We start from the raw sequence: 27584 nt of genomic DNA on the forward strand, positions 1-27584 counted from the left end.
ACACTCACCCCACACCACTGTCACTGCACGTGCTCCTAGGGCCCCTCTCAGGTCCAGGAAGCCCTCTCCCCTCCCCTCTTGTGGGTGCCGGGGGTGAGGGCTGCCATCACACGTGCACCTCCTCCCCTGCTGCTGCCCCTCACTGTAGCCTCACTGGGCGTGGGGGGTGGGGCTGACCCTTGTCCAGTGTGGGGCATTGACTGTGGGCAGGGGGGTCCTGTGCTGGTGGAGGGTCCCCCCAGAAAAGGGAAGGGTCTGAGGTGGAAGGGCAGGGTAAGGGCAGCCTGTCCTGCCACTAGTGGGGGGGCAGCTAGGACCCTGCGGGGGCAGTTCATGCTGGGAGCCAGCAGAGCAGAGTCAGCGTGTAGCTGCAGGGGAGAGGCAGGGGTGCTCTGGGCCTGGGGGAGATGCACAGGGACAGCAAGTGGGTCTGGGGGACAGTTGGGAGAGGTGTGTGAAACAAACCAGGACCCCCGAGTGCTAGGCACTGCACAAAGTCAGAACACAAGGACTCTCTCTATCCCAGTGAGTTTACAATCTAGGTATAAATGGGAAGCGCAGCATGAGTGGCAATGTCAATAAGAATGGGCATATAATCACCAATAGGAATCTCAGTCTTTAATAATCATCTCCCTTCTGAGCTGCCTACAGCCTCACCTAGCGAAAGACTCCCAGACACACAGCGCTCACCAGCCCAGGGAATTATTGCTCTCCAGTGAGTATCCCAGCCCAATGCAACCCTGTGACCCGACATCTCCTGTAACCGCCTGTCTTAGTGGGATACAACTGAGGATGCTAAATTCAGGACGAAGTCCTGAGAAATAGGGCAGACTCCCCATGACTGGTTGCTAATCCCCCATAGGCTATACCAAACCTGCAACAAAAGTAAACTTCTGCTTCACTCCACTGGGTAACAAGAAAACATAAAGGCAGTTTCCTCAGGCCTTCCAGTTTTTATATCACCACCAAAAACACTGGATTCAGAGATGAGTGGTTCTTTACAACCAATCTCATCCAGTAAAAGGTTCTTCTGATCCCAAAGGACCAGCCACACACCCAGGCCAATAACTTAGAATCTTACTAAAAAATCACACCAATGCCAGTCCTTTAGTATCTACAATCTAAAGGTTTATTGAAAGAAAGAAAGAAAGAAAGAAAGAAAGAAAGAAAGAAAGAAAGAAAGAAAGAAAGAAAGAAAGAAAGAAAGAAAGAAAGAATTGGTTAAAGGAATCGAATCTATAAAGTAATGGCAAAGTTCTTGGTTCAGGCTTGTAGCAGAGATGTAATAAACTGCTGGCTAAAGTCAAGCCTCTGGAACACACCCACAGCTTGAATGGGTCTTTCAGTCCTTTGTTTAGCTCAGTGGTTCTCAAACTGGGGCCATCGCCTGTGTCGGGAAAGTCCCTGGCGGGCCAGGCTGGTGAGTTTACCTGCCCCACCCGCAAGTCTGGCCGATCGTGGCTCCCAGTGGCCGTGGTTCGCTGCTCCGGGCCAATGGGGCCTGCGGGAAGCAGCATGGGCCAAGGGACTTACTGGTCACCGCTTCCAGCAGCTCCCATTGGCCCGGAGCAGTGAACCGCGGCCACTGGGAGCCACGATCGGCCAGACCTGCGGACGGGGCAGGTAAACACACCGGCCCGGCCCGCCAGGGGCTTTCCCTGCACAAGCCCCAGTTTGAGAACCTCTGGTTTAGAGCTTCCATTTGTAGGAATGTTCCTCCAGAACTGAAGACAAAATGAAGATGTTCCCAGGGCCTTTGATATCTTCTGCATGGGGGGAATCCCATTGTTATTACACCTCTACCCCGATATAACCCTGTCCTCGGGAGCCAAAAAGTCTTACTGCGTTATAGGTGAAACTGTATTATAATGAACTTGCGTTGGCCTTCGATTGACAGACACTGATCCCCAGCTCTCTGGTCCCCAGAGCTCTTACTCTAGGCTGAGGGGCCAGAATGGCAGCAGCTGTGATGACCACAGCAGGTCTGAGTTACACAGCAGCTACCCCCAGGCTGTTTGCTGCAATCTCGCTCTAGGCAGGGAACAGGGAAGTCCTGTTTTCCTGCCCCTGGTGATCCCGCCACGCAAGGGCTCAGTCTCTGTTCTCTCTCCCCTCCCTGCTGGGTGAGGTGGCTCCTTGGTCTTGCCTCCCTGCTGAGGGCCGCACCGGCTGGCCATGGCCTTTGGTATGTGGGCAGGAGAGACAGTGAGGCCTCAATGGGGAGCTGGGCCCTGTGGGATGGGGCGAGGCTCGGTCAGGGCACTGGCAGATCCCATGTCTCTCCTGCTGTACCCTTCTGCTGTTCCCTGCTGCCCTGCATCGCTGGTAGATGTGGGAGCTAGGTAAGGCTGGCCCTGCGGGTGACCGCTCCGGAAGCGTGTCCGACATGGTGGCAAAATAATGAGCTCTGTGCTAGAGACGGGTCCGCTGGCATGTGCCTGCGCCTTGCTGCGGGGGGCTGACAGGCTGTTACCTAGAGGACTCCACTCCTGGCTGTCTCGGGCTGGCCGGTGCTTCTTGTACCTACCCGCACTGCTGATCACTCACTGGTCGGGGGAGGGTTGTTGGCTTGCACACTGGGAGTTGTTAGCTGAACTGTGCTGCCAAGCAACACCGTTGTCTTTCTCTTAGCCAACAGTGGTGCAGCCCCGCCCCCCAGAGCGCTGCTTTACCACGTTATATCCAAATTTGTGTTATATCAGGTCATGTTATATCAGGGTGGAGGTGTACTTGGAAAAGTATAGTAACAAGATGGAGTTTGAAGTTACTGGGACAAGTCACATGTCCATGCATAGTCTTGCCTAGTCATAGCAGAAACCATTACCCACATGGGTGTCTCCAATGCTTCGCTGTGAGTTAACCAGGGCCGCCCAGAGGGGGGGGCAAAGGGGGCAATTTGCCCCAGGTACCGGGCTCCGCAGGGGCCCCCAAGAGAAGAGCGGAGGCTCCCGCCTCCGCCCCTCTCCTGGAGCCTCAGCGTCTCCGGCGGGGCCCCTGAGCCCTGCCCCGCTCAGAGACGGTCCCGCCCCGGCCCCGCCCCGGTCCCGGCCCCGGCCCCAGCCCCAGTCCCAGCCTCTTACCGAGCACGTCTCTGGCGGGGCCTGAGCTCCGTCCCGCTCAGAGACGCGTGGGGAGGGGGCGGGGCTGGGAGCTCCAACGGGGCCTGAGCCCCGCCCCGCTCAGAGCGGCGTGGGGAGGGGGCGGGGCAGCTGCCTCCACTCGGCGTGGAGCTCACAGCCCCGCCCCCTCACCACGCGGCTCTGAGCGGGACGGAGCTCAGGCCCCGCTGGAGACGTGCTCGGTAAGAGGCCGGGGCCGGGGGGAGGAGCGGGACCGTCGGGGCGGGGGGGGGAGAAGCGGGACCCGCCGCCGCTGCCGCCGCCGCCGCGCAGCCCGGTCTTCAGTGGCGGGGGGCCCCTTCTGTTCCGGGACCCGCCGCCTAAGTGCCCGGAAGGCCCGCGGCGGGGACCCCCCCCCCGCCACCAAATTACCGCCGAAGACCGGGCTGCTCTTCGGCGGCGGGTCCCGCTTCGGCAGAAATTCGGCGGCGGGGGGCTCCCGCCGCGGGTCTTCGGGGCACTTTGGCGGCGGGTCCCGGAACGGAAGGGCCCCCCCGCCGCCGAAGACCCCGGGCCCCCGGAATCCTCTGGGCGGCCCTGGAGTTAACCGTCCTTTTGATGAGCCATTCAACTAGAATAGCCCCTTCTCCCATATGCTGGCCTAATGCTTCACGGGTTCTACTTAGAATACAACACACTGAAATACAAGTACATAGCCAAAGCTCATAACTTCAAATACAATAATGATATCTGCATACAAATAGCATAATCACAACCAACCAACCATAACCTTCCCATAGACATCTCACTCAACAACATTTGTACAAGATTTGTTGCAAATATAGAACAGTGCTTGCAACAATGACCTATGTGTTCATATTTTGATCAGATGTCTAATAACATCACACCTAGGGTGACCAGACGTCCCGATATTATTGGGACAGTCCTGATTTTAGGGGACTTGTCCTGTATCACAACCTTACATCGGTCAGGATGCCCTTTGTCTGATATTAGGGACTGTCCGGACCACGACCGTGGCAACGCCACTCACCACTTCCTTGGGCAGCCCCTGGTGCTTGCCTGCCAGCAGGAGCACTGCATGGTGCAGGGACGAGGTTTGCAGGCGCCGGGAGTGGGCAGAGAGCCCTCCACACACACACACCCCTCAACCTGACCCATGACCCTAGGAGCCAGAGGGAACAGCCTGCCAGATGCTTCCCGGGATGGGAGCCACCCCAGGTGAGGACCAGCGGGACTCTCCACCTCGCCCCCTGGCAGCTTCCTCTGGCTCTTGGGGTGGGGGTGGGGGTGGGCTCTGCGTGCTGCCAGCATCTGCAAGCCCGGCTCCAGCAGCTCCCATTGGCACTTTTCCTGGCCAATGGGATCCACGGAGCTCACGCTTGTGGCGGGTGCAGCATGTGGAGAGTCTGGAGACTCCCCTCGCTGCTCTCACCCAAGGAGCCAGAGACCTCCTGGCATGGCTGGTGAGTGCGGCCAGGGAAGGGGGTTGGGTGTGATGGAGTGAGTGTCAGGGAGGTGTGGGGGGCGTTGGGCTGTGAGGGTGTGGAGGGCGCTGGGCACGGGGAGGTTTGTGTGTGTCAGGGCACTAGGCAGTGTGGGTCTGTGTGGGGCATTGTGTAGTGTGGTGGGGCTGTGGGGAAGGGCACTGGGAGGGAGGGGAAATCTGTGTGTATTGGGAAACTAGTGAGGGGGGGTTCTGTGTGGGGTGCCGGGCAGCTGTGGTGGGTCTGTGGGCAGGGGGCACTGGGTGGGGTGTGTGCACAGCACTGTGCATTTGTGGTGGAAGGGTTAGGGGGCTCTGGGCACAGTGGCTCCAGGGGGTGCTAGGCAGGGGAGCTGTGGCACAGCCTGGGCCCACCCCCAACAGGAAGGGGCATGCTGGCAGCACAGGGCCAGGCAGACCAGGGTGCCTCTGGCTTCGGTCAGGGCTGTGCACCTGTGTCTGTCTGTCCCCCTCCCCTGCCCACCGAAAGTGTCCTGATATTTCACTCTTGCGATCTGGTCACCCTAATCACACCTGGCCAGTCACTGACCCCGCCACTGATCGAACATTCACATGTGCGGGGGTCCGGAGGCCTCTTCCCCACGACTGGGTAACTTGAGGACAATCAGGCCCTAACTTCATAACCGGGGATTTGGGATCACACCCGGCAGCAGCTCCTTTTCCCCCTTATATCCCACCACACTGGAGCTGGGCGCTGCAGAGACACACAGAGGAAGGGACAATCTGACTCCTTCCTCTCTGGGACCTGGAGCAAGCAATTCACAGCCAGCAGGGAAGGAGAATTGGTCCCTTATAAGGAGCGGGATATGCAAATAGGGGTGAGCGTTTCCTGTTTAAATCTGTGCCTCTCTCTGCCCAGGCTGCACCCGGAGACACAATCCGCAGCCCCTGGGTCTGTGCAGTGACCGGCCAGTCCCTGAGAACTTTCCCCTCCAGCACCAGGGAAAATGCTACTTTGGATCGCAATTGCTTTCACTGTAGCGGCTTTGGAAGGTATGTTATTCACCTGATTAAATGGCAGAGCCCGAAGACTATAACTTTATTGCTGTTTTTATACCGATATTTGTAACCTGTCTTTATTCCCAGGTGCCCGGTCCCAGGTGCAGCTGGTGGAGTCCGGAGGGGATGTGAAAAAGCCCGGAGACTCTCTCCGCCTCTCCTGCAAAGCCTCCGGCTTCACCTTCAGCAGTGCCTATATGCACTGGGTCCGACAGGCTCCCGGGAAGGGGCTGGAGTGGGTGGCTGAGATTAGACCCGATGCATCCAAGCAGTGGTACTCCCCGGCTGTTGAAGGCCGATTCACCATCTCCAGGGACAACTCCAACAACCTGCTGTATCTGCAACTGACCGGCCTGAAGCCCGAGGACACCGCCCGCTATTACTGTGCGAGAGACTCACGCTGAGAGGAAACCTGTGGATGCTCGTACAAAAACCAGAGCTGCGGAACTTCCCGCGCCTGCCGCATGGGGGCAGCAATGACACAATTAACACTCTCCTGCCTTGGGCGCAAGAGGGGGAAGGGGCCTCAGGACTGAAAATTCTGACATCGCGGATTAACTCTTTCATGTCCTGAATACAGCCCGCATTTCAGTGCATAGCAGCAGGACCGGCTCAAGGTATCAGCAAAACAAGCACGTGCTTCGGGCGGCACATTACAAACCATCGCAGTTACAAGACATCCCAGTGAAGGGACCCTGCATTGGCTGACACATTTGTGCTAGCCCCTCTGTGCACTCCTCTTTCCAGATGTGCTGGCTCCTCGCACACCCCTGAAATTCAGGGTTGAGGGCTTCTGAGTTTGATGCAAACTGGTTAGTTTGGAAACGGTACCGGTTTCCATTTAAACCCTACATGGATTGGAGCCCAGAGAGGCAAACCTGATTGGAAACAGTGAGGTCTGCGCTCGGAGAGGTTCTTGATTTCAGCTCCACTGGGATTTTGAGAGTGGCCCTGCAAACCCTTCCTAGCCTAGTAATCCTTACCCCACAAATTGTTCCATGGGAGCCAGTGGGGTCAGTCCCATTAGTAGGGATGGCAAGATCTTAAAGAGAACTAGACCCTGCAGAAGTTTGTCTGATCCAGCCCCGGCTCTGTTCTCAGCACCTGAGCTCCTTCTAGCTTTCCATGTGCCCAGCTTCTCTTTTCTAGAGGGCAATTGTACAGTAAACCCTGTGAATCTCGAGTAAGCACACGGGCCGGTGCTCTTTTCCTTGCAACCCTTGAAAGTATCAACTCCTGGACAGAGGATGGCAGGAATCCTGCCCTTGAAAATGTGCCACCCCAAGCACGTGCTTGTTTTGTTGATACCTAGAGCTGGTCCTGGGGAAGAGGAGAGCACATAGGGGCTAGCACAGACATGTCAGCCAATGCAGGGTTCCTTCACTGGGATTCCTTGTAATCACGATGGTTTGTAATGTCAGAACGCCGTGAGGCACCTGAGGGGAGAGATCAAACAGCTGGTTTGTGGATCTCCAGAGAGAAGTTCAGTGTGACAGTTAGCAGGACCAGCTCTAGGCACCAGCAAACCAAGTAGGTGCTTGGGGTGGCACAATTCCAGGGGCGGCATTCCAGGAGGTTTTTGGTTTTTTTATTTGTTTTGTTTTTGTTTTTTTGCTTTGGGCAGCAAAAAACCTAGAGCCGGCCCTGACAATCTGCCTCCCCCATGGCTGTGCAGTTACCAGCCAATCCCCTGAGAACTCCCCCCAGCACCCGGGGTGAATGAAAGCCTGCCGTCAGTTTGTAACCCTATAATTCACAGCCAGTGTCACCCATTGCTACGCCAAGACCCCATGGGCCTGTGGTGCAGAGACCACTCAGTTCCCGAAGAAACCCCGCTCAGCTACTACTGGAAATATGGGGCAGGGCTGGGAGTTTCAAAGGGGCCTTATGGATAAAGGAATCCACCTCACATTGACAATCACAGTCCAGAATTTCTGCTGCTGTCCGAGGATGGGACTAAAGATCCAGCTGGCAATGTAGGTCCAGTAATTTAATATAGAGACTGTGGAGATAAAGGACTCAACCGGCAGCCCTTATTTCCAGGGAACTCCCAAGTGTTGGCGCTGAGGGCGGTGGCTAGTAAGGGTACAGGGAGGAAGCCTGGTAGGGCTTATTGGGATCGTGCAGAGAGAAGCAGGAGCTCCATAAGAGAGGTGTCAACTGAAGTTATTAGGCTCAGAGAGTGCAGGGCTGGTGGCCTTATCTGGTGGCTGCTCGCCTGGGGTCCTCATTCATCTTTGGATACAGCTTTTCTCGGACTGATGCCCCCAGCCGTGACAAGCGAGAACAGAACACTGTGTAGGCAGTGAAAAGATGAAACCCGGGCTTTCAAAAGAATATCAGAAACACAGAAAGGGATGTCTGGGGAGGGGCGGGGGGAATCAGGGAGCTGAGCGCTCTCATCTTCTTTTGCTGTGAACCGGACACCAACAAAGACCTGTCAGATATTGGTTCTTGCCTGTCCCTGTAAGTGTGGGGACTGGTGAGAATGCAGAAAGCCTGGCAGAGCAGGGCTCCTTCCAGTCCCTGCAGGCAAACCCTGGCAGCAATTAAAGACACTTCCCTGACTACGAAGAGGAGAGTCATGTCCGCTCCAGGGGTGGGCCTGTAGACAGAGCATACACCATTTAGCTGCTGGGGCAACACCAAAGGGTGAGAGTCTGTTAAACCCTTGAGGAGTTCAAATATTTTTTCCTTCAATAATGGGACTTGATCCAACTCAGATCTCCAGACCAATATAGGAGATCATAAGAACGGCCATACTGGGTCAGACCAATGGTTCATCTAGCCCAGTAGCCTGTCTTCTGACAGTGGCCAATGCCAGGTGCCCCAGAGGGAATGAACAGAACAGGGAGTTATCCAGTGATTCACTGGAAGGAGTTGTAACTGTTGAAAGGAGGGAGATACACAAATAAGGGTGAGAGTTTCCTGTTTAAATCTCTCTTTGCAGGGCTGCATACACAGCCCCCTGTTTGTGCAGTTACCAACCAATCCACCAGAGACCTTTTCCCTTCCACATCTGAGAAAATGAGTCTTTGGCTCTGTAGTGAGGCGGCCTGGCTCCCGACGGCCCCTGAGAGAGAGGAACCAGAGCAGCCACCCCAGTGGGCGGAGCTGCCGCCACCTGTTCCCGCCCCCCGGAAGTCAAGGGGCGGGACAGGAAGTATAAAAGCCCGGCCCCAGCGCTCAGTTGGAGCCCAGCGGCGGGAGAGCCCAGCGCTCCTGCTCGGGCTCCTGCCGGACCGAGCCTGCCCCGAGCCAGGTACCCTGACACAGACGGACCGAGCCTCCCTCAAGCCAGGTACCCGGACACAGACGGACCGAGCCTCCCTCGAGCCAGGTACCCGGACACAGACGGACCGAGCCTCCCTCAAGCCAGGTACCCGGACACAGACGGACCGAGCCTCCCTCGAGCCAGGTATCCTGACGTGGACCGCCCGAGCCTCCCTCGAGCCAGGTACCCCGAGGTGGACTGGCCGAGCCTGCCCCGAGCCCGGTACCCCGAGGAGCGGCCCGAGCGGCCCCTTGACCCGAGTCCGGAGGAGCGGCCCGACCTAGACAGTCCTCAGCACGCCAAGGAGCCCATGGTGTGGGACCCCGCTGCCGAGCCCCACGATGAGCAGGTACCTATGGACGGGGAGACAGGAAGTAGCCCGGGGGTAGCTGACCCCAGTCTGGCTACGACAGAGGAAGAGCCGATGTCGGTGTGTTTTGGTCAGGACCCCACCGACACAGCAGCAGACTGACTGCCGCTGGTAGGGCCCCGGGCTGGGACACAGTGGAGTGGGTGGGCCTGTGTCCCCCCTGCCACCCCACTTACGGGTGGCAGTCTCCCCCTCACACCAGCGCTCAGGCATAGAAGCCTGCACGCCCCTGCTGTTGCTCAGCTCCTGCCCGAGGACCTGAGCCCCTTGGAACTATTGGTTGCTGCCCCGCCCTGACCTAGGGCTTGGGCTTACTGACTATCATTGCTGCTCAGCTCCTGATGCAAGGACCTGAGCCCTGAACTATTATTGTAGCTCAGCTCCCGATACAAGGACCTGAGCCCTGAACTATCATTGCTGCTCAGCCCCTGCTGTAAGGACCGGAGCCCTAAACCTAGCACTAAGTGTTTGGTGCCCCGCCCTGACTGCAGCCTGGGCTTACAAGTGGCCCTGTGGGTTCAGCTCCTGCTGAGAGGAGCTGAGCTCAGGACTGCTGTGTCACTACCCCACCCTGATTGAGGGCCGGGGCTTAGCGTATTGACTGTATTGGTGCTCAGCCTGCAGAAAGGATCTGAGCCCCTGGACTCTTGTGTGCTGCCCCGCCCGGAGCTAGGGTTAGGGCTTATTGACTTTGTGTTTGCTCAGCTCCGGCTGCAAGAACCGGAGCTTAGAACTGGTTTGCTGCCCAGCCCTGACTGAGGGCTGGGGCTCATTGCAGTGACCGTGCGCCTTTTGTTTAGCCCCTGCCTGAGGGGCAGAACCCCGAGACCTTCAGAACCCGAGGACTGATTTGGGGCCGTGTAGTGAGGCGGCCTGGCTCCCGACGGCCCCTGAGAGGGCACGGCCCCAGCACCGGACTATTACAGGCTCCCTTTAGCTTTCATTGCAGCAGCTTTGGAAGGTATTTTCTCCTCTGTATGGGTAGGGGAGTCAGAGGAATGTTGTGTTGTTGGCAATTCTCATGGACATGATTTTAATACCCTTTTATTCCCAGGTGTCCTGTGACACATCCAGCTGGGATGTGAAAAAGCCCGGAGACTCTCTCAGACTGACCTGTACCACCTCAGGGTTCAGCATAGACAGCTACTGAATGAGCTGGGTCCGCCAGGCTCCCGGGCAGGGGCTGGAGTGGGTATCAGCAATTCTGGGAGCAACCATCTATTACAGAAAGGATGCTCCGCCACGTCTACAGACAATTCTATACCTGCACGTGACCAGCCTGAAACCCGGGGACACCGCCTTGTATCACTGTGTCAGAGAAAGACACTGTGAGGCGAAGCCGGGCTGAGCTCAGACAAAAACCTCCCGCTGCGGTCTGCAGGGGAAGTCCCAGCTGGTTTGACACTGACAGTCCGGGTGTTGGGCTCTCACAGGACACAACAGTGTGTTCCCTTAGAAATGGTTAAAATTTACTCAGCTCTTCAGCCAGGTCTAGTGGCACACACAGCAGAGATCTTGAGGCCGGCACCTCCTCCCTGGAATAGGGGAGTGACATGCTGGGTCCCATAAACCTTTATATGCTTCATAATAGATTCTATTGAGCCAAAGAAAGGGCCAAAAAATTCCCCATGTGAACCCCCATTTTCTGTCTGCTGGGAAAAACCAGGATAAAGAAAAACATGGACCAGGACAACCGTCAAAGAGCAGAGGATTGCTCCCCAAAACACTGTTGATCAGTGCCGTAGAGCTGTGTAATTTCTGCTTAAAAGGCTATTGAATAGGTTATGTAATTATCTGACTCCCTTCCCACCCATTGTCTCATTTCTTATGGCCTCAGGCTGCTCATGAGCCATAGCACACTGGACTTAATGACTTCCGGAGATCCCTTTCCAGTCCTACTTTTCTGTGATTCTATGATCTGTTTATTGATTGATCCATCACTGATGGATACTACCCCCCCCCAACACACACACACTTTTGGTCACAGAGATCAGAACTCACGCTGGAGACAGTGGCTCTTATATTTACGAGTGTCTATGCAAACTAATAACCAAATGCCCACTTTAGAAACCTGCCATGCCTCTTGTGATAAATGGGGGGCTGGGGTAGCTCCCTTTTATGGACACTGAGCCAGTCAGTTAGCTATAAAATCCTTCTTGGCAGCTGTTCTCTCCTTGCTTTACCTGTAAAGGGTTGAAAAGTCTCACTGCTATGCATAGGTAAAAGGAAGTGAGTGGGCACCTGGCCAAAAGAGCCAATGGGAAGGCTAGAACTTTTTTTAATTGATAACTCTCCCCGCCCCTTTGTCTGTCTGTCTTTTATTCTTTTGACTCGACAGGCAGAAAGGGCAGCAACTATGCTGCAAGAAGCTTGGGTCCAGGTATGAAAAATCATCAGTATCATACCAAGAAACTATTCATTCAAACCCCCAGATATATAAGTAGATCAGGACATGTCTAGGAAGACATGAATAGGTTTGTTTCTTTTTATTTCTTTATGGCTTGTGGCTTCCTCTGTGCTAACCCCAGGTGTTTTTTGTTTTGCTTGGTAACATTTAAGCTGAACCCCAGGAAAGCTATTCTTGGTGCTTAATCCTCGTTGTTGCTCTTTTAAAACCTAGCAATAGCCTGAGTTTCCAGATGTATTTTCTTTTTCTTTTTTTAAATAAAATTTATCTTTTTTAAGAACATGATTGGATTTCTGTATCTTAAGAGGTTTGTGCACATGTTTTTTAGTTAGCTAGTGGCAACATCTGATTCTTTTTTCTTTCCCTTTTTCAGATCTTCCGGGGGGGGTGTGGGGTGTGAAAGGGCTTGAGGGTACCCCACAGGGACGAATTCCTAAGTGCTCCTTCCTGGGCTCTCAAAGGGGTTCTGCACTTGGGTGGTGGCAGCATCTACCAATCCAAGGTCAGAGAAAAGCTGCAATCTGGGGAGTTTAACGCAAGCCTGGAGTGGCTTTTTTGCTGCCCCAAGCTCTAGCTTTTTTGCTGCCCCAAGCACGGCAGGCAGGCTGCCTTTGGTGGCTTGCCTGCAGGAGGTCCCTGGTCCTGCGTATTCAGGAGCTTGCCTGTGGGAGGTCTGCCAGTCCCGCGGCTTCGGCGTACCCACCGCTGAATTAACGCCAAATCCACGGGACCGGCGGACCTCCTGCAGGCTTGCCATGGAAGGCTGCCTGACTGCCGCCTTCCAGGGACTGGCAGGGTGCCTGCCACCGCTTGCTGCCCCAGGCACGTGCTTGGAGCACTGGTGCCTGGAGCCGCCGCTGGTGGCCAGTATTAATTTTTATAGTCCTTGTGGGCCCCCACCTTCTGTACTTGAAGTGGCAGAGTGGGGAATCAGTCTTGAATCTCCCTGTATACAGGGGCTCTGGCTTCTCTACAGTTTCTCATTTACTCCCCATCCTTGGACACATTCATTTCTCCACCTCCAGGAAGATGAGATTTTGGTCACATTATCAATTTCCCAAGGAAAACTTTAGCCTCTCTAAAGGCTGTAGGAAGTCACTTATGTTACCATAGCCTCCCAAATTCTTGCTTCTTTTCTTTATTTCTTTGAGATCTTTTAACAGAAACACCAGATAACGGTGAGCAGTTTATACAAATATAAAACTTCTCTGAAGTGCCCCGCCCCCTCCTTTCCCACCAGTCACAATCTCTCTGCCCCTCAAGGAGTGGTCGAATTATTTTTGATATATTTAAGTAGCCTTTTTATCGTTTCATTACAACCCCAAACTACACCCTTTACGAAACACACAACCAAAACCATGAAGAGGAAGCTTACAGGGAATGTGGGTAGGAGAGGCGAGAATCTATAGCAGGCTAAAAAATACAAAAACACCCCTCCTCCAAAGAACAGCATGAACGCAAGAACTACGCGTTGGATTCCAAATGAGAAGCCTGAGATCTGACCGCACTGCTCTGTGTTACTGTGCCAGTTAGGGACACCTGGGTGATCCAGCCTATTATAAATATACAGAAATGGTTTTCTGCTATATGTGAAAATTAACCTTTCCACCATCTTTCCACTGTTCCGGTACATTATCACTCAGGAATCAGTTAAAAGAAAATAGTTGTATTTACAGGAGTGTTTTTAAAGGAAATTGGAGGAATTAGGCCTTTAATTTCCATTGATGGTGGAACGCAGGGCTTACTGAGTGCCTGACTCCCTTAGATTCCTTTGACAATGACAGCATCAGTGAAGGGTCAGAAAGGCGCTTATACACCACATTGAAAATGCACAATGCAGCCAGAGACTGTTTGGGGGTGAAAACTGCAGACAAGCTATAAACTCTGGCTCTGATTTATAAAAGAGCCTAAGAGAGTTAGGTGCCAAAATCCTTGTGATGGTCAGGGGGAGTTGGGAACCTAACTCCATTATCCTCCATTGGAATTGCAAGTCTACAGCAATACTTCCAATCCCGTCTAAAAAGAGAGGATAAATTGTCACACATATCTGATTCCAATAATCACAGGTACTTTCATTTTCATCTGTCCTGCCAGGTAGGTAGCCAAATATTCTTATCTCTCTGGGGTGATCCAAAGCCACTCAGGCCAGAGAGGACGTTTCCTTTGACCACAAAAGATTTTGGTTCAACATCTAGCCATTAATATCTTGGAATGGGAGGTCATTGACCTCCTGTTATTATTTCTCTACTGCAACGGAGGTAGAACATCACATCACTGGTTGGAAACATATAGCAATGGAGAAGTCTGATGCCTTCTATCTGAGCTCCAGTGCAGGTAATTCAGAACATCAATGGAAGGGGTTTGTGTCTCTTATAAGAAGCGGGATATGCAAATGGAAGAGACACTTTCCTGTTTAAATTTGTCTCACAATGCCAAGGCTGCACCCGCAGAGATAATCCAGAGCTCTGCAATTGTGCAATTACCAACCAATCCCCCGCCCCGAGAACTTCCCCTTCAATCACCGGGGGAAATGGGACCTTGGATTCACTTACTTTTTGCTATAACATCTTTTAAAGGTAGTTTTTGTACCCTAAGTATTTTGCAGTCATCACAAGAACAATTGCAAGGATTAAGCACCAAGAATAGCTTTATTGGGGTCCATCTTAAAGGTGACAATTGAATGTTCACTCTTTTTATGCTAACATCTATAAAGTGTATTTATTCCCAGGTGCCCAGTCTCAGGTGCAGCTGGTGGAGTCCGGAGGGGATGTGTAAAAGCCTGGAAACTCTCTCCGCCTCTCCTGCAAAGCCTCCGGGTTCAGATTAGAAGACTGTGGATATGGACTGGGTCCATCAGGCTCCTGGGAAGAGTCTTGAGTGGTTGGCTAGGGTTAACTCCCCAAGTGGATAGAGCCAATGGCATTTTCAGGCTGTCCAAGGGCAAGTCACCATCTCCAGAAACACAGCGAGTGGAAGCTAGTATGAGCTGAAACAAAAACCTCTTCCTGAAGAGAGGATCATTGACTGGAAGTGTCAAGGCTGATTCCCCACTCTAGGACTTCGAGTGCAGAAGGTGAGAGCCTGCAAGGACCCTAAAAATTAACACTGGCCACTCCAGGCTTGTATTAAAGTCCCAAGGTCATAGCTTTACCTGGCCTTGGGTTAGTAGAGCTGACATCACCCAAGAGCAGAACCCCTTTCAGAGCCCAGGAAGGCGCACTTGCGAATTCCTCCCTGTGAGGTACACCCAAGCCTTTTCACACACACACACTGAGAAAGGAAAAGATAAAAATAAAAAAAACAGCTGTTGCCACCAGCTAACTAAAAAAAAAAGTTCACAAACCTCTGAAGACACAGAAATCCAATCATGTCCTTTAAAAAGGTAATTTAGAAAAAAAGGGGGGGGGAAGAAAAGAAAAATACATCCGGGCACTCAGGCTATTGCTAGATTTTAAAAGAACAACTGCAAGGATTAAGAACCAAGAATAGCTTTCTTGGGGTCCAGCTTAAAGGTTACAACAAGGAAACTAAAGCACCTGGGGTTAGCACAGAGGAATCCACAAACCAAAATAAGAAGATCTCTGGTTGTGTCATTCTAACATTTCTACTTCCATATCTGGGGTTCCAAATGAGTAGTTTCTAGGTATGATACTGATGATTTTTATACCTGGGCCCAAGCTTCTTACAGCATAGCTGCTGCCCTGTCCCTCTGCAGCGAGAGAACAAAAGACCCCTACACCCAGCAGTTTGTCACAATTTGAAAGGGTGCAGCTTCCCTATTGGTTCCCCTGGCCAGGTGCCAACTCACATTAAGTTTACCTCTTAACCCTTTACAGGTAAGGCAATTAGGGTACAGCTGCTTAGGAGGATTCTGTAGCTAAGTGAATGGTTGGGGAATTACACAAGGATGCTACCCCCCCCCTCACATTTATCGCAGGAAGGGAGGGGTCTGTGATAAAGGACTTTCTTTGTAGAGGGGCCAACACAAAGGCCTTTGCACCTACTGAACTCCACCTAAGCCGCCTGTGGCTGCGTGTAGTTTCTAGGTATGATACTGATGATTTTTATACCTGGGCCCAAGCTTCTTACAGCATAGCTGCTGCCCTGTCCCTCTGCAGCGAGAGAACAAAAGACCCCTACACCCAGCAGTTTGTCACAATTTGAAAGGGTGCAGCTTCCCTATTGGTTCCCCTGGCCAGGTGCCAACTCACATTAAGTTTACCTCTTAACCCTTTACAGGTAAGGCAATTAGGGTACAGCTGCTTAGGAGGATTCTGTAGCTAAGTGAATGGTTGGGGAATTACACAAGGATGCTACCCCCCCCCTCACATTTATCGCAGGAAGGGAGGGGTCTGTGATAAAGGACTTTCTTTGTAGAGGGGCCAACACAAAGGCCTTTGCACCTACTGAACTCCACCTAAGCCGCCTGTGGCTGCGTGTAGTTTCTAGGTATGATACTGATGATTTTTATACCTGGGCCCAAGCTTCTTACAGCATAGCTGCTGCCCTGTCCCTCTGCAGCGAGAGAACAAAAGACCCCTACACCCAGCAGTTTGTCACAATTTGAAAGGGTGCAGCTTCCCTATTGGTTCCCCTGGCCAGGTGCCAACTCACATTAAGTTTACCTCTTAACCCTTTACAGGTAAGGCAATTAGGGTACAGCTGCTTAGGAGGATTCTGTAGCTAAGTGAATGGTTGGGGAATTACACAAGGATGCTACCCCCCCTCACATTTATCGCAGGAAGGGAGGGGTCTGTGATAAAGGACTTTCTTTGTAGAGGGGCCAACACAAAGGCCTTTGAACCTACTGAACTCCACCTAAGCCGCCTGTGGCTGCGTGACTTTTATTCTTTGTCTGTTTCACTAAGCAACTTTACTTCAATATCCTTTTGATCATTATAACCTGGAGCATAAGTTTCATGAAGCATCTTTGTAAACTCTTCCTATATTCATTCTCCTGCAAAGGAATGGCTCGGTGATATAAATAATTGCTCGTATGTAACATGGGCCACAACACTGAAGGGAATAAAGACAGAGATTAGATACATAGAGGGGGTGGATGGGGATGGATAGATAGATCACTCAACTGCTTTCATTTAGTGGTTATATATTTTCAAATTAAAAGGTGCAAAGGAAATGCAGTTAGTGGACTCTGTGACCCACCTGCCGTTACATTTAACAACACGATTCAGCGTCACACGTCCTGGATCCCATTTTATATTGTCTCCACGCCCCCAGCCTCCTCCCCCGGCCCATGCAAATGAGCTCCCCGGGGCCCTATTCATAGCCCAGTCCCGGCCGCTCACCCCGCTCAGAGCCAGCGCCGGGCTTCACCTTCCCATCCCGCCTGGGGACCGAGCCGCCAGCCGCAGCCATGACCCCCAGCCTGGCCATCGTCTTCCTCCTGCTGCTCCCCGCGGGTACGGGCGGGATCTGCGCTGCTGCTCCGCGCCCGGTATCGCGTGTTCCCTAATAACTGCGCCTCCGGGAATCACTGCAATATTCCCCCTTTATCTCTGCAGGTGTCTATTCCCAGGTCAGCCTGGTGGAGTCCGGTGGGGGAGTCAAGAAGCCCGGGGAGATTCTCAGACTGACCTGCACCGTGTCCGGATTCTCCATCACTAGCTACCATGTGCACTGGGTCGGCCAGCCAGCGGGGAAAGGGCTGGAATGTATGGGAGTTATCTGGGGTGATGGAAACAATAACTATAATGACGCTGTCAAAAATCGCCTCACCATCACCAGAGACACTTCCAAGAGCCAAGTGTTCCTGCAACTGACCGGCCTGCAGCCCGCAGACACCTCCGTGTATTACTGTGCCAGAGACACACAGTAAGAAGAAACCTATCGGAGCCCGGCCTAAAACTAACGGTGCAGAGAACCAGCCTTCCCGTGTGACGCGCAGAGAGCAGCAGCTGCCAGCACCGCGGTCTCTCTGCTTAGTTAGTTTTTTGCTTCATGCAGATTCCTCAGCAAGTTACAAGCGCTTGTGTTAAACTCCGCCTCACCCGAAATCACACAGTGAATCAGCGACACCGAGCCTGGGACTGGAACCCAGGAGTCCTGACTCCGAGGGCCCTGCTCTGCCAATGTGTCTATCATTGTGCTAACAAGGGGAAGGAAAGACCCCAGGGATATTCATACCTAGACTCACGCTATAGCAACTAGATTATTCTTCCCTCCCACCATGGCTGGGGAAATAAACAGGGAGTCTTTACACTGGTGCCCGCTGCAGACACTAGAGCCCGGCTATCATATGGGAGCCAGGAACAGAGCCCAGGCCTTCTATTTCCTGGAGGATAAAGTCTGAGTCGTTGGCTCAAGGGCCTGTGGACAGAAAGGAAAAAGCCACCAACACCCCACTCTGGAGTCTGGCTCTATGCCTGCAAGGTTGTGAGCGGGCTAAATCTCTCCCCTCTCAGCCCATTGATAAATCTCTGCCAGGGCTGGCTCTAGGTCTTTTGCCACCCCGAGCAAAAAACCCTCCCAGAGAGCAACTACCGAAGCAAAAAAAAAATCTTTTGGAATGCTGCCCCTGGAATTCCGGGTCCCTCCATCCCACTCTTCCTTTGCGCTGCCGCTGAAGTGCCAGGAACAGAGCCCGGGGCTGGACCAGACAAATGTCTGCAGGGTCTAGTTCTCTTTAAGATCTTGCCATCCCTACTAATGGGACTGACCCCACTGGCTCCCGTGGAACAATTTGTGGGGTAAGGATTACTAGGCTAGGAAGGGTTTGCCGGACCACTCTCAAAATCCCAATGGAGCTGAAATCAAGAACCTCTCCGAGCGCAGACCTCACTGTGTCCAATCAGGTTTGCCTCTCTGGGCTCCAATCTATGTAGGGTTTAAATGGAAATCGGGACCGTTTCCAAGCTAACCAGTTTGCAATAAACTCAGAAGCCCTCAGCCCTGAATTTCAGGGGTGTGCGAGGGACCAACACATCTGGGAAGAGGAGAGCACAGAGGGGCTAGCACAGACGTGTCAGCCAAGGCAGGGTCCCTTCACTGGGATACCTTGGAACTTCGATGGTTTATAACAGGGATAAGCAACCTTTGGCTTGGCCGGTTTGTTTACCTACTGCTCTGCAGGTTCAGCCCATTGGGCTCCCACTGGCTGTTGTTTGCCGCTCCTGGCCAATGGGGGGAGCGGGAAGCAGCATGGGCCGAGGGATGTGCTGGCCGCCGCTTCCCGCCGCCCCCAGTGGCCTTAGCAGCATTATGGGCCGAACCTGCAGCCGCAGCCCGGCCAACCAGTGGGCTTCCCCAGGGCCTGGTGCCAAATGTTGCCAATCCCTGTAACGTTTATAACGTGAGAGCGCAGTAAGGTAGCTGAGGGGAACAGGTCCGCCCTGGGGGCAAGTGGGGCAATCTGCCCCCGGCCCCCACGAGAATACAGGATTCTATAGTTTTGCAATTCTTCTTCTTATGGAAGCTGCCCCCAAAATTGTTTTCCCCAGGCCCCCTGAATCCTCTGGGCAGCCCTGGGTAAAAAAACCCAATACCTCCCTCCCCCTCCAAACCAGAAGCCTCATTGAGACAAATGGGAAACTCCCAGAGAGGAAAGAAAGCAGCACTTGGCCCTTGACCCACATCTGAACAGTTCAGAACTTTAGGCCAATTCCACCAATTCCCCAGAATCGCCCCGCACCTCAGAGGGCCCCGCGCCCAGTGAGGATCCCTTCCCTGGCTAGAGGCACCTTTTCAATTTTAACTCACTTGGCGGCGCTTTGGGTCTTCGGCGGCGGGTCCTTCGCTTGCTCTGGGTCTTCGGCAGCACTTTGGCAGCGTGTCCTTCAGTGCCGCCGGAGATCTGGAGCGAGAGAAGGACCCCGGGGAAGACCCAGAGCCCTGCCCGGTGAGTACAAGCCCCATGTGTTTTTTTACATTTTTTTTTATAGTCATCCCTGACAGCCCGAGGAAACTGTTCAAATCGGGCCCCACACTTCCTAAAGCTGGCCCTGTCTGAACTTCCCAGGACACATTTCCCTCTGCTCCCTCCCTGCACTTTCCAGCGGACCCGGACATTGCTGGGAAGGCGGATGGGCAGGGAATTCAGTTCCAGCCCTCGCTCAGCGCCCCGAGGAATTTTCACCTACTAGAGAGCGGCTCAGCCCAGTTTGATCCTGTGACCCGACCCCACCTGAGTCACTGACCCCCCAGTGACCGGCCGTTCCACAGCCTCACGGCCCAGGAGTCTCCCACTACCAGGTAACTTCATTATAAGCAGGCCCTGAACACATGTTATGGGGAGCGGTGTCTTTAAAGACATTCATGTCTTCCTTATGCAAAGGAAAAATGAGGAACTCGCCGTTCCCCGCAAGAGCCAGACTGGTCTCTGAACCGAGTGCAGTCATTCATACCAGTAAGGGAAGGAGTTTGAGTCTCTTATAAGGAGGGGGATATGCAAATAGGGGGGACAGGTTCCTGTTTAAATCTCTCTCTCTCTCCATGCCCAAGCTGCGGGCCTAGAGACAAGCCGTTACCAGCCAACACCCAACACCCCCGTGAGACCTTTCCCCTCCTACACCAGGCAAAATGAGACTTTGGCTGCAATTCCTTTTCATTGTAGCAGCTTGAAGGGTAATTTCTCCCAGCGGTTGTCCCAGGTACCTGTTCCCAGCTGCTGGTGGAGTCCGCAGGGGATGTGAAAAAGGCCCGGAGACTCTCTCCATCTCCCCTGAAAAGCCTCCGGGTTCACCTTCAGCAGCCTCTGGAGGCATGGGTCTGGCAGGGCCCCGGGGAGGGCCTGGAGTGGGTCTCCCTCCTGTATCCGAGTGTGGAACTACACACTACTCCACTCTGTCAAGGGGCGATTCGTCACCCCCAGCGATAATCCCAACCAGCTGTATTTGCAAATGAACAGCCCGAGACCCGAGGACACCGCCCGGTATCACCGTGCCAGAGACACAGCGACGGGAGTCCCAATAGTGTTAATACAAAAAATTCAACCTGCAGAATTCCGTGGGGGCAGCAGATTCATACACAATACAGCTATGGGAAAATTGGTTTTAACCCTATAATTCCCTGGCTATGTCACCCATTGCGGCACAAACCCTCTATGGGCCTGTGGGGGAGAGATCATCACTTCCTGTATGCACCCAAACTCCGCTACTCCTGGGTATGAGTCACGGCTGGGATTTTCAAAGGAGTCTCGCGGATTTACTTACCCACCTCACATCCGAAGCTCACGATCTAATCTCTCAGGTTGTGTAAAGGGGCGGAGATAAGGAGGAACTCACACTACATTTCCATAACTCCCTACTGTCTGCTGACGGGGAACACCGCAGGTCATAACTATACGAGACAGCACCGAGCCCTTACTAGTGAAGAGAGAAAGAAAGAAAGAAAGAAAGATTATACACATACCTAATAACTAAATGATACTTAATGGATGGGGGGGCATGGGGATAGATAGATGATCACGCAACTGCGTTCATTCAGTGATTCTATATATTCAAATTGAATGGAGGTTTAAAGAGTTGGACTCTCTAACCCACCTGCCACTAGAATGAAGTGCGATGCACTGTCACATATCTCCTAGGGTCCCCCGTTATATAGTCCCCACCCCCGGCCCATGCAAATGAGCTCCCCGGGGCCCTGTTCATAGCCCAGTCCCGGCCGCTCACCCCGCTCAGAGCCAGCGCCGGGCTTCAGCTTCCCATCCCGCCTGGGGACCGAGCCGCCCGCCGCAGACATGACCCCCAGCCTGGCCATCGCCTTCCTCCTGCTGCTCCCCGCGGGTACGGGCGGGACATGCGCTGCGCCTGGGCGCCCGGTACCGCGTGTTCCCTAATAACTGCACCTCCGGGAATCACTGCAGTATTCCCCCTTTATTTCCCTCTCTGCAGGTGTCTATTCCCAGGTCAGTCTGGTGGAGTCCGGAGGGGGAGTCAAGAAGCCCGGGGAGACCCTCAGACTGACCTGCACCGTGGCCGGATTCTCTCTCACTAGCTACGAGGTGCACTGGGTCCGCCAGCCAGCGGGGAAAGGGCTGGACTGGCTGGCAATTATCTGGGATGATGGGGGCACTGCTTATAGCAATGCTCTCAAAAATCGCCTCAGCATTGTTGAGTCTGAACTTTTTATGAGTTTAAACTTAACCCAGACTTGATGTCTCTATCTGAAACTTTTAATCAAAGCTCTGACCTGCGAACTACTCATGACACCCCCTCCCCTTAAGTAGCCATCCCCCCCCTTTGTCTTTTCTAATTTACATTTTAACCTGTTTTATCCTGTAGAATCTTGATTGATTATGCATGACCATTATGATCTCTTAATCACTTTGTTTACTTCTGTGTATAAATATTGATGCTCACCCCTAATAAACTTGCCACACTTACTCCGAAAGCTTTTAAGCTAAGGATAGTGTGAGCCCGTTGATCAACGAAGTGTTGTCTGGTCTCTGACAGATTTGTGAGCCCCATACCAACTCCGCACGAACTCGGGTGCTGGAGAGGTGAGTAAGGACTTGCTTTTTTACCTAACAGCATCACCAAAAACAATTCCAAAAGCCAAGTGTTCCTGCAACTGAGCGGCCTGCAGCCCGCAGACACCTCCGTGTATTACTGTGCCAGAGACACACAATGAGAGGAAACCTATCCGAGCCCGGCCTAAAACTAACCCTGCAGAGAACCAACATTCCCGATTGAGTTACAGACAAAGCAGCGGCTGCCAACACCGCGTTCTTTCCGCTTCGTTAGTTATTCGCTTTCTCCAGATACCATGGCAAGTTGAAGTAATTGTGAATTAAATTAAACCCCATATCACCCAAAGTCACACAGCGGATCAGAACTCCCAAGGCTGCGAGTCAGGCCCAGGAGTCTTTCACGTGGCTACCTGCGCTCTGAGATTTTCTGTCATTCTGCCGAGAAATGAGGGGAAAAACCCCAATTATTTTCATTCCTAAATTCTTGCTATTGCAGCTAGAGTCCCGAGATTGCTCTTTCCCAGGGGCGGCTCTAGACCCCAGCGCGCCAAGCAGGCGCGTGGGGCGGCCCTTTCCCGGGGGGGCGGCATTTGGCTCCGGTGGACCTGCCGCAGGCACCGGAGCCCGGGACGAGCGGACCTGCCGCAGGCATGCCTGCGGGAGCTCAACCGGAGCCGCGGGAAGAGGGGACCCGCCGCGGGACCGGGGAAGGGCGGCGCAGCGCACCGCGCTGCTTGGGGCAGCCTGATTTCTAGAGCCGCCCCTGCTCTTTCCTCCCCTAGCTGGGAAGATGAACCAGAAGTCTCTACACCCGGTGCCTGCTGGACAATCTAGTACCGCACTGTCATTCTAGAAGTGGGAATTCCGTTCTCTGCAGGCATTACCCGACCAGGTCATGTATTCAGATCAAACACTCAAAAAGGGAGGATCTAGCTACGTGTGTAAGGCGCTGAGTGTGTTTCAAACCCCTGGGATTTTCACGAGAGCTCAGTATCTTCAGAAGCTCAGATTCCTGCGTGTTTGGATCGTATCTATACCAGCCTCCATGTTTAAGTTCCCAGCCCCACATCATTACCCCCAGTTACCCGGCAACAATCACTGTTCTCTCTGAGCAGCCATTAGGAACATGGGATCCTAGCAACTGCCAGCCTCCAGAATCTCCCAGGGCCCATTTAGCCCAGTCTCCTGCCTCAACAGTAGCTTCGTAGGAAGCAGCAATAAACACAGCTATTGTCAAGTAAGCTACCCGGAGGGTATGGTTCCTCATAATCCGGGATCAGTGAGTGGCTGGTTTACTCACCCAGCAAGAGTTCATCTCCTTACCCAAATTCAAGGGCTGAGAGTTTTCAAACCATTTCATGTATTTGAAATGGCCAATTAAATTCCCTTCTCAATTTAAAAAAAAATCTCCTTTTCAGGATCGAATTCTCTGATTGGTATTTGTGGGGTTTAAGGAGGAAAAGGAGAAGATACCGAATTAACTGTTTCAACCACAGATATCCTACGTAACATGAGAAAACTCCTACAGCTTCAGACAGAGGCGATTTTGAGAGTTTAGCCCTACAGGGAAATAAATCAATTAGTCTTACAGTCTCAAAGATACCTAAGGCAGTTAGCTGCCCCTATGAAGAGATAGCAAGGATGACATTCAGAACAGGCCGTTTCTCCTTGAAAACCTGCAATACTAAAAAAGTGAAGAGAGACGGAGAGAGAGAGAGAGATACATATGTATTAAATATCAGAGAGGTAGCTGTGTTAGTCTGGATCTGTAAAAGCAGCAAAGAGTCCTGTGGCACTTTGTAGACTAACAGAGGTATTGGAGCATGAGGTTTTGTGGGTGAATACCCAATTCGTCTACATCCATGTAGTGGAAATTTCCAGAGGCAGGTATAAATATGCAAGCAAGAATCAGGCAGATAGGAGGTTAGTTCAATCAGGGAGGATGAGGCTCTCTTCTAGCAGTTGAGGTGTGAACACCAAGGGAGAAGAAACTGCTTTCCTAGTTGGCTAGCCATTCACAGTCTTTGTTTAATCCTGAGCTGATTATGTCAAATTTGCAGATGAACTAAACAGTTCAGCAGTTTCTCTTTGGAGTCTGGTCCTGAAGTTTTTTGCTGCAGGATGGCCACCTTTAGATCTGCTATTGTGTGGCCAGGGAGGATGAAGTGTTCTCCTACAGGTTTTTGTATATTGCCATTCCTAATATCGGATTTGTGTCCATTTATCCTTTTCTGTAGGGACTGTCCAGTTTGGCCGATGTACATAGCAGAGGGGCATTGCTGGCATATGATGGCGTATATTACATTGGTGGATGTGCAGGTGAATGAACCGGTGATGGTGTGGCTGATCTGCTTAGGTCCTGTGATGGTGGCTCTGGTGTAGATATGTGGGCAGAGTGGGCATCGAGGTTTGTGCACCAGGGTTTATATAAGCGACTCATTCCAGTCCCTTGCCAGGAGTCTGTTGGCAGGGCCAGCTTTAGGCCCATTCCCCGACTCCCCCAACCCAGCCTGTGCCTAAGGGGGGCCGGAGCCCATCCAGAGCACGGCAAGTCCCTGCCCCACCCCTCAGCCGGAGCGCGGCGAGTCCCACGGCCCCGATCCCCAGGCAGGAGTTCAGCGAATCCCCCGGCCCTGCTATTCCGTCTGGAGTGTGGCAAGTCCTGCTGCTCCAATCCCCAGCCGGAGGGCAGCAATCCGAAGTGCTGCGAAAACCTAGGCGCCGCCCTGTGAGTACAAGCCCCACGAAAGGGGCCCAGCACTTGCTAAAACCGGCCCTGCCTGTTGGACCCAGCTCATATCCTAGCTGCTGAATGAACCCGGAGGCTTTGCAGGAGAGGCGGAGAGAGTCTCCGGGCTTTTTCACATCCTCTCCGGACTCCACCAGCTGCACCTGGGACCGGGGACCTGAGAATAAAAACAGGTTGTAAATATCGATACAGCGGTGACACAATATTCTTCGAACTGCCAGTTATTCAGAGGAGAAAAATACCAGCTCTGGCTGGTCACTGCACAGACCCAGGGGCCAGGGGCGGCTCTAGGATTTCCGCCGCCCCAAGCAGGGCGGCATGCTGCGGGGGCTGCTCTGGCAGTCGCCGGTCCCGTGGCTCCGGTGGACCTCCTGCAGATGCCTGCAGATGCTCCACCGAAGCCGTGGGACCAGTGAACCCTCCGCAGGCACGTCTGCGGGAGGTCCACCGGAGCTGCGGGATCAGCGGACCTTCCGCAGGCATGCCTGCAGGAGGTCCACTGGAGCCGCCTGCCACCCTCCCGCGGGATGCCGCCCCAAGTGCACGCTTGGCGCGCTGGGGTCTGGAGCTGGCCCTGCCAGGTTCTGCGGATTGTGTTTTCCGGGGGGCAGCGAGAGGCACAGATTTAAACAGGAAACTGTCCCCCTCATTTGCATGCCCCTGCTTTATAAGAGACACACACTCCTGCTGCCAGGGATCTGAGTGAGTCGCCCTAGGGCTCCCGGTGCAGGAGTCAGAGTGTCCCGTCCTGTGTATCTGTGCAGCGCCGGGCACTAGGATCCTCCTGACACTTTCGCACCCCTGGGAAGAATGAACAGCTCCCTGCAGTGACTGTATTTCCTCACAGAGGAACTTAGGGCCAAGTAATTGCTTGGCCCTTCTCCATATGGCTAAACCTGCCAGGGAACATTTCCCCTCTGGTCACTGCACAGTTCAATGGAACCGGTCACTGCTGGGAAGAGGATCCAGTCCCAACTCTCTTCCAGTGCCAGCGGGTGTCCCCAGCCCCACGGGACCAAGTGAGGTGGCCCTTCCCCACTCACAGCCCCGCTGGTCGTGGGCCGGAGCTGCAGAGCTAAGAGTCACCCTATCTCATGAATATTTATATTTCCATATAGTTAATCTATTTGTTCATTTATTTTACCAAAAACAAGCAAGCAAAACTCGGCCAGGACCTGAGCATCTTCCATCACCAAGTCACATGAATACGAACAGGCCCTGAAGTTGAGTCCTCTGGAATTGTGTGATTTCAGGGAAACTTCTTGTATTATTAATTATTATTAATTACTATTATTGTTTTATTTTATCCTAAATACACTCAAGATCCCACCGCACTGAGGATGATGGCCCAGCACACACCCTCATGAGAATAACCCCTAGTTTTCCACCTAAGATGTCCCCTGAAACTGACAAGGACTGTAACCCTGGGAAAGGATTGGGCCCAGACTAGAAAGGAGTCTAGTCTGTGAAAGGAGCTTACTGGAACATCTCTGACGGTGAGATTTACCTGTAATCAGTTTCTTAATGTATTAGGCTTAGACTTGTGTGGTTTTGTTTTATTTTGCTTGGTAACTTACTTTGGTCTCTCTGTTATTACTTGAAACCACTTTTAATACTTAACAAAATCACTTTTGTTTTTCAATTAACCAACACTATTTAACCACCTGGGGGAGCAAACCGCTGTGCATCTCTCTATCAGTGTTTATAGAGGGCAGACAATTCATTAGTTTACCATTTGTAAGCTTTATACAGAGTAAAATGGATTTATTTGGGGTTCGGATCCCATGGGGAACTGGGTGTCTGGGTACTGCAGATAGGTGACCTGCTGAGCAGTTTTTAGTTAAAGTCTGCAGCTTTGGGGGCGTGGACCAGACCCTGGGTCTGTGTTGCAGCAGGCTAGCGTGTCTGGCTCAACAAGACAGCAGGAAAATGACTACCAATGAGGAAGCTACAAAACTAGAGCTTGCAAGACTGGAGGCAGAAGAAAAGGCAAAGAACCGTGAGTTTCAAATGTGGGAGGTAGAAATGAGGCAGAAGCAGCCAGACAAAAGGCTGCACTTAACTACAAGCCCTGTAGTTAACAGAGAAAGACATTGTGACCCAGAAGCAGGAACTGGCTGTAATGGAGTGGCAGTGACAAAAACCCTTCAGCAGCTGGCTCAACTTCCCCCAAAATGCACAAATGGGAATGGTTATGTCCACAGTATGATGAATCCAGTGATTTTGCAGAATATTTCATCACCTTTGGGAGACTGTGCACTCTGACTACTTTAGTTGCAAAGTTGACTGGGAGAGCTCTGGAGATGTTGAATAAGATGCCTATTGATGATGGTTCAACGATGGTAAATTTAAGGAACTGGTTTTGAAACAGTTGCAGATTACACATGGCACCTATAGTGTAAAATTCAGGAGTTTTAAGAGGGGATCTGGATTAAGTAATGTGGCTTATGTAAATGAAATGAGAGATTTGTCAGACAAATGGGTGAGGGGAAAAGGCATTACAAGCTTTGAAGAAATGTGTGATTTGGTTACTCAGGAACAATTCCTGAATATGTGCAGTGATAATGTAAAACAGAATTTGTGGGAACAAAAAGGTTGAATGCAGTGGGTGAATTAGCTGGATTGGCAGACACTTTTGAGCAATCACAAGCTGCAGTTTAGAAACCACTGGTAGAGGGGTACAGGGTTTGACAAAAAGCAGAAACACTGTCTTATCCCTGGGAAAAAGGAGGGCTGGGCATTCACTTCACTTCCCCTGTTACACATCCAGATCTC

At 52.6% G+C, this 27584-nt stretch overlaps 2 gene segments (V, D, J or C); both read left to right on the forward strand.

Moving 5' to 3' along the window:
- The first annotated feature begins 17008 nt into the window (after positions 1-17008).
- On the forward strand, positions 17009-17470 carry LOC123377546. The segment is given in 2 exon segments: positions 17009-17054; positions 17157-17470. Coding segments are annotated over 2 exon segments (360 nt in total).
- A 3858-nt stretch (positions 17471-21328) lies between these two features.
- LOC123377547 overlaps positions 21329-27584 on the forward strand; it is a 172992-nt gene continuing 166736 nt past the window's right edge. The window contains 2 exon segments of the V gene segment in view: positions 21329-21374; positions 21483-21659. Of these exon segments, the coding sequence occupies positions 21329-21374; positions 21483-21659 (223 nt within the window).

The sequence above is a fragment of the Mauremys mutica genome, chromosome 9 (assembly GCF_020497125.1).
Source record: "Mauremys mutica isolate MM-2020 ecotype Southern chromosome 9, ASM2049712v1, whole genome shotgun sequence".
Lineage (NCBI taxonomy): Eukaryota > Metazoa > Chordata > Testudines > Geoemydidae > Mauremys > Mauremys mutica.